Source organism: Centruroides sculpturatus, unplaced genomic scaffold (assembly GCF_000671375.1).
Source record: "Centruroides sculpturatus isolate CEXI.00-Female unplaced genomic scaffold, Cexi_2.0 scaffold660, whole genome shotgun sequence".
In the NCBI taxonomy this organism is placed as follows: Eukaryota; Metazoa; Arthropoda; class Arachnida; order Scorpiones; family Buthidae; genus Centruroides; species Centruroides sculpturatus.
The window spans coordinates 294,757-311,270 of record NW_019385748.1 but is presented as its reverse complement, the minus strand read 5'-3'; the positions used below and the strand labels follow the sequence as shown (position 1 = coordinate 311,270).

Here is a 16,514-nt window from a genome sequence, read left to right as displayed (position 1 = left end):
TGACATTAGTGGCATACACGATTGCGAATGTATCGTGAATCGTAGAAGCAAAAAAAAAAAAAAAAAAAAAAAAAAAAAAAAAAAAAAAAAAAAAAAAAAAAAAAAAAAAAAAAAAAAAAAAAAAAAAAAAAAAAAAAAAAAAAAAAAAAAAAAAAAAAAAAAAAAAAAAAAAAAAAAAAAAAAAAAAAAAAAAAAAAAAAAAAAAAAAAAAAAAAAAAAAAAAAAAAAAAAAAAAAAAAAAAAAAAAAAAAAAAAAAAAAAAAAAAAAAAAAAAAAAAAAAAAAAAAAAAAAAAAAAAAAAAAAAAAAAAAAAAAAAAAAAAAAAAAAAAAAAAAAAAAAAAAAAAAAAAAAAAAAAAAAAAAAAAAAAAAAAAAAAAAAAAAAAAAAAAAAAAAAAAAAAAAAAAAAAAAAAAAAAAAAAAAAAAAAAAAAAAAAAAAAAAAAAAAAAAAAAAAAAAAAAAAAAAAAAAAAAAAAAAAAAAAAAAAAAAAAAAAAAAAAAAAAAAAAAAAAAAAAAAAAAAAAAAAAAAAAAAAAAAAAAAAAAAAAAAAAAAAAAAAAAAAAAAAAAAAAAAAAAAAAAAAAAAAAAAAAAAAAAAAAAAAAAAAAAAAAAAAAAAAAAAAAAAAAAAAAAAAAAAAAAAAAAAAAAAAAAAAAAAAAAAAAAAAAAAAAAAAAAAAAAAAAAAAAAAAAAAAAAAAAAAAAAAAAAAAAAAAAAAAAAAAAAAAAAAAAAAAAAAAAAAAAAAAAAAAAAAAAAAAAAAAAAAAAAAAAAAAAAAAAAAAAAAAAAAAAAAAAAAAAAAAAAAAAAAAAAAAAAAAAAAAAAAAAAAAAAAAAAAAAAAAAAAAAAAAAAAAAAAAAAAAAAAAAAAAAAAAAAAAAAAAAAAAAAAAAAAAAAAAAAAAAAAAAAAAAAAAAAAAAAAAAAAAAAAAAAAAAAAAAAAAAAAAAAAAAAAAAAAAAAAAAAAAAAAAAAAAAAAAAAAAAAAAAAAAAAAAAAAAAAAAAAAAAAAAAAAAAAAAAAAAAAAAAAAAAAAAAAAAAAAAAAAAAAAAAAAAAAAAAAAAAAAAAAAAAAAAAAAAAAAAAAAAAAAAAAAAAAAAAAAAAAAAAAAAAAAAAAAAAAAAAAAAAAAAAAAAAAAAAAAAAAAAAAAAAAAAAAAAAAAAAAAAAAAAAAAAAAAAAAAAAAAAAAAAAAAAAAAAAAAAAAAAAAAAAAAAAAAAAAAAAAAAAAAAAAAAAAAAAAAAAAAAAAAAAAAAAAAAAAAAAAAAAAAAAAAAAAAAAAAAAAAAAAAAAAAAAAAAAAAAAAAAAAAAAAAAAAAAAAAAAAAAAAAAAAAAAAAAAAAAAAAAAAAAAAAAAAAAAAAAAAAAAAAAAAAAAAAAAAAAAAAAAAAAAAAAAAAAAAAAAAAAAAAAAAAAAAAAAAAAAAAAAAAAAAAAAAAAAAAAAAAAAAAAAAAAAAAAAAAAAAAAAAAAAAAAAAAAAAAAAAAAAAAAAAAAAAAAAAAAAAAAAAAAAAAAAAAAAAAAAAAAAAAAAAAAAAAAAAAAAAAAAAAAAAAAAAAAAAAAAAAAAAAAAAAAAAAAAAAAAAAAAAAAAAAAAAAAAAAAAAAAAAAAAAAAAAAAAAAAAAAAAAAAAAAAAAAAAAAAAAAAAAAAAAAAAAAAAAAAAAAAAAAAAAAAAAAAAAAAAAAAAAAAAAAAAAAAAAAAAAAAAAAAAAAAAAAAAAAAAAAAAAAAAAAAAAAAAAAAAAAAAAAAAAAAAAAAAAAAAAAAAAAAAAAAAAAAAAAAAAAAAAAAAAAAAAAAAAAAAAAAAAAAAAAAAAAAAAAAAAAAAAAAAAAAAAAAAAAAAAAAAAAAAAAAAAAAAAAAAAAAAAAAAAAAAAAAAAAAAAAAAAAAAAAAAAAAAAAAAAAAAAAAAAAAAAAAAAAAAAAAAAAAAAAAAAAAAAAAAAAAAAAAAAAAAAAAAAAAAAAAAAAAAAAAAAAAAAAAAAAAAAAAAAAAAAAAAAAAAAAAAAAAAAAAAAAAAAAAAAAAAAAAAAAAAAAAAAAAAAAAAAAAAAAAAAAAAAAAAAAAAAAAAAAAAAAAAAAAAAAAAAAAAAAAAAAAAAAAAAAAAAAAAAAAAAAAAAAAAAAAAAAAAAAAAAAAAAAAAAAAAAAAAAAAAAAAAAAAAAAAAAAAAAAAAAAAAAAAAAAAAAAAAAAAAAAAAAAAAAAAAAAAAAAAAAAAAAAAAAAAAAAAAAAAAAAAAAAAAAAAAAAAAAAAAAAAAAAAAAAAAAAAAAAAAAAAAAAAAAAAAAAAAAAAAAAAAAAAAAAAAAAAAAAAAAAAAAAAAAAAAAAAAAAAAAAAAAAAAAAAAAAAAAAAAAAAAAAAAAAAAAAAAAAAAAAAAAAAAAAAAAAAAAAAAAAAAAAAAAAAAAAAAAAAAAAAAAAAAAAAAAAAAAAAAAAAAAAAAAAAAAAAAAAAAAAAAAAAAAAAAAAAAAAAAAAAAAAAAAAAAAAAAAAAAAAAAAAAAAAAAAAAAAAAAAAAAAAAAAAAAAAAAAAAAAAAAAAAAAAAAAAAAAAAAAAAAAAAAAAAAAAAAAAAAAAAAAAAAAAAAAAAAAAAAAAAAAAAAAAAAAAAAAAAAAAAAAAAAAAAAAAAAAAAAAAAAAAAAAAAAAAAAAAAAAAAAAAAAAAAAAAAAAAAAAAAAAAAAAAAAAAAAAAAAAAAAAAAAAAAAAAAAAAAAAAAAAAAAAAAAAAAAAAAAAAAAAAAAAAAAAAAAAAAAAAAAAAAAAAAAAAAAAAAAAAAAAAAAAAAAAAAAAAAAAAAAAAAAAAAAAAAAAAAAAAAAAAAAAAAAAAAAAAAAAAAAAAAAAAAAAAAAAAAAAAAAAAAAAAAAAAAAAAAAAAAAAAAAAAAAAAAAAAAAAAAAAAAAAAAAAAAAAAAAAAAAAAAAAAAAAAAAAAAAAAAAAAAAAAAAAAAAAAAAAAAAAAAAAAAAAAAAAAAAAAAAAAAAAAAAAAAAAAAAAAAAAAAAAAAAAAAAAAAAAAAAAAAAAAAAAAAAAAAAAAAAAAAAAAAAAAAAAAAAAAAAAAAAAAAAAAAAAAAAAAAAAAAAAAAAAAAAAAAAAAAAAAAAAAAAAAAAAAAAAAAAAAAAAAAAAAAAAAAAAAAAAAAAAAAAAAAAAAAAAAAAAAAAAAAAAAAAAAAAAAAAAAAAAAAAAAAAAAAAAAAAAAAAAAAAAAAAAAAAAAAAAAAAAAAAAAAAAAAAAAAAAAAAAAAAAAAAAAAAAAAAAAAAAAAAAAAAAAAAAAAAAAAAAAAAAAAAAAAAAAAAAAAAAAAAAAAAAAAAAAAAAAAAAAAAAAAAAAAAAAAAAAAAAAAAAAAAAAAAAAAAAAAAAAAAAAAAAAAAAAAAAAAAAAAAAAAAAAAAAAAAAAAAAAAAAAAAAAAAAAAAAAAAAAAAAAAAAAAAAAAAAAAAAAAAAAAAAAAAAAAAAAAAAAAAAAAAAAAAAAAAAAAAAAAAAAAAAAAAAAAAAAAAAAAAAAAAAAAAAAAAAAAAAAAAAAAAAAAAAAAAAAAAAAAAAAAAAAAAAAAAAAAAAAAAAAAAAAAAAAAAAAAAAAAAAAAAAAAAAAAAAAAAAAAAAAAAAAAAAAAAAAAAAAAAAAAAAAAAAAAAAAAAAAAAAAAAAAAAAAAAAAAAAAAAAAAAAAAAAAAAAAAAAAAAAAAAAAAAAAAAAAAAAAAAAAAAAAAAAAAAAAAAAAAAAAAAAAAAAAAAAAAAAAAAAAAAAAAAAAAAAAAAAAAAAAAAAAAAAAAAAAAAAAAAAAAAAAAAAAAAAAAAAAAAAAAAAAAAAAAAAAAAAAAAAAAAAAAAAAAAAAAAAAAAAAAAAAAAAAAAAAAAAAAAAAAAAAAAAAAAAAAAAAAAAAAAAAAAAAAAAAAAAAAAAAAAAAAAAAAAAAAAAAAAAAAAAAAAAAAAAAAAAAAAAAAAAAAAAAAAAAAAAAAAAAAAAAAAAAAAAAAAAAAAAAAAAAAAAAAAAAAAAAAAAAAAAAAAAAAAAAAAAAAAAAAAAAAAAAAAAAAAAAAAAAAAAAAAAAAAAAAAAAAAAAAAAAAAAAAAAAAAAAAAAAAAAAAAAAAAAAAAAAAAAAAAAAAAAAAAAAAAAAAAAAAAAAAAAAAAAAAAAAAAAAAAAAAAAAAAAAAAAAAAAAAAAAAAAAAAAAAAAAAAAAAAAAAAAAAAAAAAAAAAAAAAAAAAAAAAAAAAAAAAAAAAAAAAAAAAAAAAAAAAAAAAAAAAAAAAAAAAAAAAAAAAAAAAAAAAAAAAAAAAAAAAAAAAAAAAAAAAAAAAAAAAAAAAAAAAAAAAAAAAAAAAAAAAAAAAAAAAAAAAAAAAAAAAAAAAAAAAAAAAAAAAAAAAAAAAAAAAAAAAAAAAAAAAAAAAAAAAAAAAAAAAAAAAAAAAAAAAAAAAAAAAAAAAAAAAAAAAAAAAAAAAAAAAAAAAAAAAAAAAAAAAAAAAAAAAAAAAAAAAAAAAAAAAAAAAAAAAAAAAAAAAAAAAAAAAAAAAAAAAAAAAAAAAAAAAAAAAAAAAAAAAAAAAAAAAAAAAAAAAAAAAAAAAAAAAAAAAAAAAAAAAAAAAAAAAAAAAAAAAAAAAAAAAAAAAAAAAAAAAAAAAAAAAAAAAAAAAAAAAAAAAAAAAAAAAAAAAAAAAAAAAAAAAAAAAAAAAAAAAAAAAAAAAAAAAAAAAAAAAAAAAAAAAAAAAAAAAAAAAAAAAAAAAAAAAAAAAAAAAAAAAAAAAAAAAAAAAAAAAAAAAAAAAAAAAAAAAAAAAAAAAAAAAAAAAAAAAAAAAAAAAAAAAAAAAAAAAAAAAAAAAAAAAAAAAAAAAAAAAAAAAAAAAAAAAAAAAAAAAAAAAAAAAAAAAAAAAAAAAAAAAAAAAAAAAAAAAAAAAAAAAAAAAAAAAAAAAAAAAAAAAAAAAAAAAAAAAAAAAAAAAAAAAAAAAAAAAAAAAAAAAAAAAAAAAAAAAAAAAAAAAAAAAAAAAAAAAAAAAAAAAAAAAAAAAAAAAAAAAAAAAAAAAAAAAAAAAAAAAAAAAAAAAAAAAAAAAAAAAAAAAAAAAAAAAAAAAAAAAAAAAAAAAAAAAAAAAAAAAAAAAAAAAAAAAAAAAAAAAAAAAAAAAAAAAAAAAAAAAAAAAAAAAAAAAAAAAAAAAAAAAAAAAAAAAAAAAAAAAAAAAAAAAAAAAAAAAAAAAAAAAAAAAAAAAAAAAAAAAAAAAAAAAAAAAAAAAAAAAAAAAAAAAAAAAAAAAAAAAAAAAAAAAAAAAAAAAAAAAAAAAAAAAAAAAAAAAAAAAAAAAAAAAAAAAAAAAAAAAAAAAAAAAAAAAAAAAAAAAAAAAAAAAAAAAAAAAAAAAAAAAAAAAAAAAAAAAAAAAAAAAAAAAAAAAAAAAAAAAAAAAAAAAAAAAAAAAAAAAAAAAAAAAAAAAAAAAAAAAAAAAAAAAAAAAAAAAAAAAAAAAAAAAAAAAAAAAAAAAAAAAAAAAAAAAAAAAAAAAAAAAAAAAAAAAAAAAAAAAAAAAAAAAAAAAAAAAAAAAAAAAAAAAAAAAAAAAAAAAAAAAAAAAAAAAAAAAAAAAAAAAAAAAAAAAAAAAAAAAAAAAAAAAAAAAAAAAAAAAAAAAAAAAAAAAAAAAAAAAAAAAAAAAAAAAAAAAAAAAAAAAAAAAAAAAAAAAAAAAAAAAAAAAAAAAAAAAAAAAAAAAAAAAAAAAAAAAAAAAAAAAAAAAAAAAAAAAAAAAAAAAAAAAAAAAAAAAAAAAAAAAAAAAAAAAAAAAAAAAAAAAAAAAAAAAAAAAAAAAAAAAAAAAAAAAAAAAAAAAAAAAAAAAAAAAAAAAAAAAAAAAAAAAAAAAAAAAAAAAAAAAAAAAAAAAAAAAAAAAAAAAAAAAAAAAAAAAAAAAAAAAAAAAAAAAAAAAAAAAAAAAAAAAAAAAAAAAAAAAAAAAAAAAAAAAAAAAAAAAAAAAAAAAAAAAAAAAAAAAAAAAAAAAAAAAAAAAAAAAAAAAAAAAAAAAAAAAAAAAAAAAAAAAAAAAAAAAAAAAAAAAAAAAAAAAAAAAAAAAAAAAAAAAAAAAAAAAAAAAAAAAAAAAAAAAAAAAAAAAAAAAAAAAAAAAAAAAAAAAAAAAAAAAAAAAAAAAAAAAAAAAAAAAAAAAAAAAAAAAAAAAAAAAAAAAAAAAAAAAAAAAAAAAAAAAAAAAAAAAAAAAAAAAAAAAAAAAAAAAAAAAAAAAAAAAAAAAAAAAAAAAAAAAAAAAAAAAAAAAAAAAAAAAAAAAAAAAAAAAAAAAAAAAAAAAAAAAAAAAAAAAAAAAAAAAAAAAAAAAAAAAAAAAAAAAAAAAAAAAAAAAAAAAAAAAAAAAAAAAAAAAAAAAAAAAAAAAAAAAAAAAAAAAAAAAAAAAAAAAAAAAAAAAAAAAAAAAAAAAAAAAAAAAAAAAAAAAAAAAAAAAAAAAAAAAAAAAAAAAAAAAAAAAAAAAAAAAAAAAAAAAAAAAAAAAAAAAAAAAAAAAAAAAAAAAAAAAAAAAAAAAAAAAAAAAAAAAAAAAAAAAAAAAAAAAAAAAAAAAAAAAAAAAAAAAAAAAAAAAAAAAAAAAAAAAAAAAAAAAAAAAAAAAAAAAAAAAAAAAAAAAAAAAAAAAAAAAAAAAAAAAAAAAAAAAAAAAAAAAAAAAAAAAAAAAAAAAAAAAAAAAAAAAAAAAAAAAAAAAAAAAAAAAAAAAAAAAAAAAAAAAAAAAAAAAAAAAAAAAAAAAAAAAAAAAAAAAAAAAAAAAAAAAAAAAAAAAAAAAAAAAAAAAAAAAAAAAAAAAAAAAAAAAAAAAAAAAAAAAAAAAAAAAAAAAAAAAAAAAAAAAAAAAAAAAAAAAAAAAAAAAAAAAAAAAAAAAAAAAAAAAAAAAAAAAAAAAAAAAAAAAAAAAAAAAAAAAAAAAAAAAAAAAAAAAAAAAAAAAAAAAAAAAAAAAAAAAAAAAAAAAAAAAAAAAAAAAAAAAAAAAAAAAAAAAAAAAAAAAAAAAAAAAAAAAAAAAAAAAAAAAAAAAAAAAAAAAAAAAAAAAAAAAAAAAAAAAAAAAAAAAAAAAAAAAAAAAAAAAAAAAAAAAAAAAAAAAAAAAAAAAAAAAAAAAAAAAAAAAAAAAAAAAAAAAAAAAAAAAAAAAAAAAAAAAAAAAAAAAAAAAAAAAAAAAAAAAAAAAAAAAAAAAAAAAAAAAAAAAAAAAAAAAAAAAAAAAAAAAAAAAAAAAAAAAAAAAAAAAAAAAAAAAAAAAAAAAAAAAAAAAAAAAAAAAAAAAAAAAAAAAAAAAAAAAAAAAAAAAAAAAAAAAAAAAAAAAAAAAAAAAAAAAAAAAAAAAAAAAAAAAAAAAAAAAAAAAAAAAAAAAAAAAAAAAAAAAAAAANATATATGGACCGTTTATTTTGAAAGTGGTGTAAGTCCATTTTTGGAAAAAATTGAGAAAACACATAATATACATACAATTTAGTGTGAACTTTTTATTTATAAACAATTCACACTTAGTATTTTGAAATAACCATACATTTTGATCAATTAAAAATTCATCGGTAAATTGCATAACCATTGATTATGAAAGTGATGTAGTGTAAGTCCATTTTCTGCAGTCTAATTAAGCACTTGGGCTGTCCATAAATTACATCTTCATTTTTCTTGAAATTTTTACTCACCTCCTTTTGTCCCAGTTTGTCCAAGTTTTTGTAACCCCTCCTCCTCAGATGTCCAACATAACTCAACCCCCATTAAAACCTTCATCACTTTATGAATGTAGATACCGGAAGTAAAAATGAAACATACAAGAAACTCTGAAATAAATATAATAAAATGCATAAACTGTATAAAATTTAATGAAATAAATTGACGTCCACTAATTCTAAACCCCCTTGTCCAACTTGTCTTAAAGTTGGATCAATCCTCCATTCGGTCTTTGATATAGTTCTACGTAATAGCACTAAATCGGTAGACATGTCTAAATAACAGGCTTATAAACACTAAAAAACATAAATGTTTCAAAATTAGGACTAGATAATTATATGCACAAATAAATTAGTAAGTCTATAATACATACATTCACTTATATCCAAGTATTACCCCCATATACAAAGATCAGTTCTCGCTAATTGTCGAAAATAAATTATTTTTCAACTTTTCTTCCTGTAGCATATTCTGAAACAAGTTCTAAATTCACAGCAAAATTTCCACCTTACATCCATTAAAAACAGCGCATAATGTATCCATACATGAAATAAAAAATTATCGCAGTGATCTTCAGAAGATAACGAGAAACACCAAGGAAACAGTAAACCGAACTCTAAGAAATCTGGCGCGAACTGATGCATATGGGATAGACTGAAAATACTCCTCACGTGACAAAAGGATAAATTTTTCTGAATAAACTCTAAAAGTTTTGAAAAGTTCTTCCATGAAACCCGATGAATTTAATTAATACACAATAACTATATCTGTTTAATAAAGATTAATAGTTTACCATTATAATTATGCAAATTACATATAAAAAAGATCACTGAGCAAAATCTCCCGCGAACTGGGATGACTAACGTCACGTGACATTGAAGCTTTCCTGCTAAACACTAAAAATTTTATATAATTATTTTATTAATCCGGTCAGATTTAAATAATATAAAATGTCTAGATCTGTTTAATAAAGATTAGTAATGTACTATCACAAATATGCAAATTAGATATGAAACAGATCACTGCTGAAAATCTCCCGCCAAGTTGATAAATATAGAACGATCACCTGACCAAAAGCTAACGCCAAGAAATATGAAAAAAATATGTTTAAAATTTAATGTTTTGGGTACGAACTAATAAATTTTAACAAATGTCATTGTTTAAAATTTATTGTTTCTGTAGAAATTAGTAAATTGTAACAAATTTCATCAAAGACAAGAGAATAATTTTCAGCTTACATAAACTGTACAATAAATGATTATTTCTTCGAAAGAGGTCGATATGCACGAATAAATAATAATTATTTAATAATGCTTTTATCCATTTTAAGTCGATATTGTAACAATTAAGCTATTTAATTTGGCTTTTATTATTTAGTTTCCAAGTATTTTACTGTAAAATTCAATTTATTCAACAGAAACAAAGATAAGGTATTAAATATAAACAGGACAATACAATAATTTTCACGTAAATTGAGTGTAAATACAGGGAAAAAACGAATTATATCAAAGATGGGACGAATAAGCTGACATCCCTACAACAGAGCTTAGAATTCATTATCATTTTTTGCTAGGTCGCTATTTCGATTGTTTTTTGTTGGTAAAAAGTTAAAAAAAAAGGATAAAAGTACGTATTCTTAGTGAAAGAAAATGAAAGTATCGAAATATAATATTCAAACGTAGAAATATTCATTTATGTCGATATTAGAAATGTATATATTTTTTTCGATATTTGAAATAATATCATGACAAAAACATTAGATATATCAAATAAACACGGGCCATAAACAACTTCTTTCTGTCAAATAAATTATGGATTAGACAGGTTAATTTAGTAAAATTCAATCGCGAATAACTGAGGTTAAATATACAGACAGTACAGTATGCTTTTTATGTGAGAGTATCTGCGTTTACAAATTAACAGAATTTTCAGTTTTTATACATATTATTATGCTATAATCTAGGAAACTATGTGAAATATATACTACCCCGCGCACGCGTTGTTGTGGCTCAAAATGTATCTATTATAAATTTATAACACTTCCCCGTGGGGAGGGGAATTTTTCGAAAAATTTCTTCTTAGTGTATATTTTGTTGACGTACCCTATTAAAACGCAAAAAACCGCATCTAAAATAGTATAAATAGAAGCAGAGGTCTTTACCGTAAGCCTTAATCCTAACCATCTCCCTTCAGTGGGGGGAATTTCGACACGTATATTATATAAAAACACGTGCGTATTCGAATGCAGCGTTGTGTCAAAATTTCAAAGGAATCGATAGGAACAAACGAATATTACATTTTTATTTATATAGATAGATAGAAGATGATCTGCTTTAGTTCATCCTCACAGAAAAGCATAATGCCTCACAGAAAAGCAAACTTAGCGCCATCTGTTGGACATAAAAGCCTTAACCTAGATTATATATTTTAATTTATATGAATGTTTAACGGAATAATATACAGCTTATGTCCACCCTGAAGTTCCATTCTAAATATTGGTGAAAGAATTTTTGAAATCGGATGAGTAGTTTCGGAGATTACCTGCTGCAAACAAACTTACATACATACATACTTACAAACATTACCTCTTTATAATATTAGTATAGATGTTATGGACAAAGTGATTAATCGGGCATTATGAATAATGACCAAAAAGAGCGCGCAGTTTGATAAATATTCATTAATTTATCAAATTGACCGGTCATTATGAAAACTGCTATCACCTAGTCGGGCAAAGTGATAATAATAAGTTGAAAAGTGATCATCCGACATACACTAGCCAATTGGCATTCTGAGTTGTTGATTGTATCGTGTTGAGTGCGTATTGCGTTTAGTACTGAATTTTAAATTGTGCGACATTTTAATTTGATTAAAAAATTCCACTTATTTCATTTAGAAATATTTATTTTTTGTGAATTATTTCAAAGTATGTTTTTTTACATACTTTGAAAAAGATGTAATCTTTTAAAACAAAGTACATTACGGTGCACGTAGGTTAAATGGTAAAATTTTACCTACGTGCACCGTAATGGCGGTTTGTGCTCCCGACAGATTCCTCCCGGAGGGAAGCCACCGGCAAGCCGCCGATTGTATAACGTCACTAGATATTGATACATACTAGTTATTGATACGTGTGTTCAAGAACTACCGTGAATCAATATCTAGTGTTGTTAAACAATACGCGGCTTGCCGGCAGCTGCCCTCCGGGAGGAATCCGTCAAAAGCACAAACAGACGCGACCGCCCCAAATTCGGTACTAAACGCAACACGCACACGCAACTCAGATGCGAGTGCTGATTGGCTAGCATATTTTGGCTGCTCGCTCTTCGACGCATTATCATCACTTTGCCTAACTAGATGATAGCAGTATTCCTAATGACCGGTCAATTTGATAAATTATTGAAATTTATTACAATGTCCGATTTTGTTAGTCATTATTCATAATGATCGGGCATTATGAATAATGCCCATTATAATCACTTTGTCCATAACATAGACATACAACAGAAAGAGTAATAAAGGAACATCAGTCATTGTAACTAATGTATTGAAAGTTTTATTCATATAGATAATTAATTTTATCAAGAAACATTTCTCTAGAAGAAAATTGTCGATATTTCACGTAAATATGAGTTAATTTTATTATGATTTAGATAAAAACACATTTTTTCCCCACGCATGGTTTCTTCCCCTCCCTCTTACTCTTACACTTGGAACATTCCATTTCATAATTTGATGTAATAATAACGTTTAAAATGACTTCTAAATAAAATAATATTACTTAAAGTAGATTAATATATATTGTCATGGGTCTCAGGTGTATTCATAAAAAGTAATAATCGATATAATAATACTTTTCACATGCTCCATGTGTTATAGTTTGTAGCTGTAATTGAAGGTAATGTATAAGGAAACAAAATGTTTATACAGTATTATCAATAGAAGCCAGAAGAAACAGACGATCACAGATATGACTATCGAGGACATTCTATTCTTTTCAAATTTCTAATACTGTATTATACCCAAAAATTTTAAATGTTGCTTTTATGTATTCATATTTATTTGCCCAACTGTTACCTAAATTAGTTTAAAATTTGTACAAACTTATTTTGTACAGTACGTTCCACAATTTACGTTCATTTCCACATAAATGAGTATGAAGGAAAGCGGAAACGGAACTACGTCAACTTCCTTGCAACTTCTCTGGCGATGTATTGTCACGTGATTTGAAGTTGTTCAATGAATAGCTTTTTGAAATGTTTAACCCAGTGTTACGCGCGGTGTGTTATTCTCGCGAAGTTAAGCGCGCGGGAACTATACAACCCGTTTCAAAATTCAATTTTTCAAAACTCATAGTTTTTTCGCGATTTTTTCATTTTGGATGTTTGTGGGCATGTGTTTTTGATGTATTAGTGAAGAAAACTACTTCAAATATATCGTTTTTATTTATTCGTAACGAAAAACAGAAAGTCTCCCGTTTTTAAAAATTTTTCAAAAAAAATTGGTAACTTCAAGAGTGTATTTTACAAACTGTAAACAAGTCTGATGCTATCTAAGCTGTCAATCGTCTTCCTGTATGTGTTTTCTAACTATTACAACAATTAAATTCTTTGTACCAAACCCCGGGCCAAAAATATCTCAATATTTCCAAAAATACACCATCTAAAATCATACAGCAAGTAGAGGTAAAAATGGAGATTATTGGCAGATAACATCGATAGTAAACTTTTTTTACACTGTAATTGGTTAATTTATATGTCTGTTATTAGATTGACCTATAAAAACAATTGCTGGAAATATTCCCGCGAAATGCCACGCCCCGAAGGCTACCACATCGAAGTATGTAAACAATCGCTATAAAATCGCGTGTTTTAATCTTTTTTTCCACTTCTACTTTGCTAATAATAAGTCGCTTGATAGTATTTAGACGAATAAACATGTTTTCAACACGATTTAGCAATAAATATCGCCAAAAAACACCACCTTTCAAACTTTTAATGTTAAGTCTATGGGAAACTTTTTTGCCGTTTATTGGCTTTAAAAATCCTGTTTTTACGCCTTTTATGCTTTCATTGGTCATTTCTATCATGATTGACTCGATATCAACCAATAAGCGTTTTCTGGAAACTGCAAAACAGATCCACCCACCTTCGTTAGTCGCGCTACGAAAAGTTACTCCGTTAGGCGCGGGGGGTACTATAGTACCCCACTGATTTCCATTGTAAGTCTATGCAAAAAATTTTTTTCGTGCAAATTTGAAATTTTTTCGGTGCGATCTTCACACCATCGAAGGAAGGTACTGAAGGCATCATTTTTCAGCACTAAAATATTAAAAAATACACGCGTTTAAACACGCCGGGGGTTCTATATAACCCCGCGCGCCTAACCGTAAACACGTTTTGTAAAGGTGGTAGTTTTGATAATCAATAATGACCGAAAAGTTGATATAAAAAGCGACTTTTGAATTTTTGTTTTTCAATGTTTAGCAAATTTGCAAATGAGGCCAGAATCTATCTATCTATCTTCTATATAATATAATATATATAACCCATTCAACGGATGTCTGTCCCGTAACCGTTTGATAACGGACACTAGAGGCGCCCCTATCGTGTGTCATATTTCAAACATTCAAATTAACAATTTTAATTCTTACATAAATTAACAATATAAATTTTATTATTCATTTGGCCAATAAATTATTATTTGGTCAATATAACAATATAAATAATTCATTACATTTGTAATAGGAATTTATTATTTCAGGGGCTTATATCTCTCGAAGGGTCGCGGGTAGGGGTATGGTTCCTTTGACTTTATTGTTAGTACAGGGGTCTACGGTTTGGGGGGTCGCCACCTCTTCATCCGGAAGGTTAATCTTACCATTCGGACTTTAACAGAGCTTTAGAGCATATTGATAGGAACAAAAAAGTCAAAGGAACCGTNGCGCTAGGGTAGGGGTATGGTTCCTTTGACTTTATTGTTAGTACAGGGGTCTACGGTTTGGGGGGTCGCCACCTCTTCATCCGGAAGGTTAATCTTACCATTCGGACTTTAACAGAGCTTTAGAGCATATTGATAGGAACAAAAAAGTCAAAGGAACCGTGTCTCATGGAAATTTGTAAAGAACGCCCACTAGGGGACATCCCGAGCTACTAGTCTAATATAAGCAGTGAGGAAAATGTTCGTATTCGAAATAGTGTTATAGAAGCTTATATAATTTTCTAAATGCTTTATTTTACATATACAGTGGAACCTCGGTATACGTCTGCTTTAGAATACGTCCTGTTTGGACGAAACAAATTTTGCTCGGTATACGACTTAATTCAATTATACGCGCCATCTATGAACAAGTAGAACTATCGGTGTACTACACTAGACTAGACGTTCGCGGTGCTACGGTTTATAACTTTGTTAAAATTCTTCTGATTTTAATTTGTAAGAAACATTTTATTATTTTTATTAATCATGAATTGCAAAAGGGCCACAGAAAAATAAAAAAAATGACTAGAATCACAATGGTAACATTTTATTATTTTTATTAATCATGAATTGCAAAAGGGCAACAGAAAAATAAAAAAAATGACTAGAATCACAATGGAACTGAAAAAAGAGATTGTTGAGAAATATGAAGGTGGCACGCGTTTTCGAGATTTAACTGTTGCATTCCATATTCCGAGAACGACGATATCGACAATCGTGAAAAATAAAGACATTATTAAATTTGCTAACGTTGCGAAAGGGGTTAAATCAATTTCTAAACAGAGATCGAAGACATTAGATCATGTTGAGAAATTGCTTTTGCTTTGGATAACTGAAAAACAGTGTGCTGGCGACTTCCTATCAGAAGCAATTATTTGCGAGAAAGTTAAAAGGATACATGCTGATCTCGTGAAAAATCAAGCAGAAACTAGCGAGGAAAGCGGTGTTTAAAGCCAGCCATTTTTTTACATGAGAACAAATTAATCATTTTTACATTACTTCTTATGGAAAAGGTTGGTTTGGTATACGTCCTATTCGGTATAAGTCCAAACACTAGGAACGGATTAAGGTCGTATACCGAGGTTCCACTGTATTTTTTGTAAATATTTCTTTTATCAAATAAAATAATTTGTGCGTCTTGTAAATTAAATGCAATGTTCTGTAAATGACTTTAGACCGGAACAGATTACCGCTTACTGTGAGATGACTTCCGGATTATCACGTGACCTACAGTTCTATCTCACTATAGCGTTATAAAAAACAATCTTATTTTCTTTATCCGAGCGCTATTTATAATTTGGAATAATTAAATGTTACAATAAACATTTTAAAACTTCAAAATTCGATTTATTTAAAAATTAATCTTTAAACCGGACACGTTGTAAATCTGTCATAGAATAAGTAATTAGTTATTGAAAGTTCCATAAAAACTAATTATCGCACTAGCTTTTCCCGCGCAACTGGGTGAGTGTTCTACATATGGTAGAGTGACGTCATTACTATAACAAACAAAAATTTTACAAAACACTAAAATAGAGATATAAAAATTACTTTATTTGTAAAGAAAATCAGAATTTATATTTAAAAATTCACAAACTTAATCCCGACAATGAAAAAACCGCGAAACCCACAAATCTTGAATCTGAAATATTACAATATATACATGGACGAAAGTTATGATGTAATCCGTAAAAAACATTATTCTTCACAAAAAAATTCGATAATTGTTACGAATAAAAGCTAAGAGAATTATTGCTTAAAATAAAAGAAAATAATTTTAAGGATATATCAACACACACATGTATATTTGTACATATGTAGACATTTTAAATGTATACACATTTAATGTATAAATTTCTCTCACTTTATGTAGTACAGGTAGGCCTCCTACAACGCACTACATACGTTCCTTAAAAATACCGCGTTGTGGGAAATCGCGTTATAGGAGACACCAACTTAATACAAAAACTGGGATTCAGTTCTAAAAAGAGAAAAACTTGCCGTTTGAATGGCGTTTTTAGAATTTTTCAAACCAGTCATTGCTAGCCACGAATTTAACACTGGTTTCATCAGTCGACGACTGTCTCATTTGTTTTAAATAATCAAATACTTTTAAGGCTTTGTGTTTAACTGCACTTTTATTTAAAGGCAACCGTTTCTTGTTCATATCTTCTACCCATAATATTAGCGCTTGTTCCATTTTTTTTCATTATAGGTGCTCTCGGACGAGCAACATTTTTCGCAAGAATAGATGATCCGGTTGCGACTGAATTCCTAATATTTTCTTCCTATTGCTTAATCGACCGAATAGTTCACTCATTTAAAATGCCTATCACTATCAGCTATCCGCTCTTGATTTTTAATTCGATCCAAAATTTCTATCTTTGTTTGAAAAAATATATTAATAAATTTCCTTTCTAACGACGGTCCTTTCTTTTCATTCGACATTGTTACGGCTAAAATTTTTTCAAGCAGTTTTGTGGACAATAAAAATCGCAAAAAATAACTTCCTTTCACTATGTTGTTAAAAATATACACCCAATAGAAGTTTATACTGTATTTTGGACCATTTTTGCGGCCCCCACCTATTGAAAGAGTATAAATTATCGAAAATTCAGTAATATATTTGAGTGTTTATGGTACTACTGATGCACATCTGTCTAGAAACCGGTCTTCCCCTGAAACTTTCATGGGAATAACACGTCAACGTGGACAAACAGCTGTTTTCGAGGACATTTAGCTCTGTACACCGAACTGTGGCGCGTATTAAGTGATCCATTGAGAATTTTCTGTTATGTGAAAGATAATTCGTTTCTAAATACCATAAACCGCGTTGTAA

General features: G+C 18.0%; 2 protein-coding genes across 2 annotated transcripts; both read left to right on the top strand.

Moving 5' to 3' along the window:
• Positions 1–165: 165 nt before the first annotated feature.
• Positions 166–762, top strand: LOC111641753 (pre-mRNA-splicing factor CWC22 homolog; the record flags this gene model as incomplete). The annotated part of the gene is made up of 2 exons (XM_023387967.1): positions 166–264; positions 652–762. Coding segments are annotated over 2 exons (210 nt in total), but the record flags the coding sequence as incomplete, so codon positions are not given.
• Positions 763–5,526: 4,764 nt separating this feature from the next.
• Positions 5,527–5,868, top strand: LOC111641752 (retinitis pigmentosa 9 protein-like; the record flags this gene model as incomplete). Its single annotated transcript, XM_023387965.1, has 2 exons — positions 5,527–5,574; positions 5,821–5,868. Coding segments are annotated over 2 exons (96 nt in total), but the record flags the coding sequence as incomplete, so codon positions are not given.
• Positions 5,869–16,514: the final 10,646 nt, after the last annotated feature.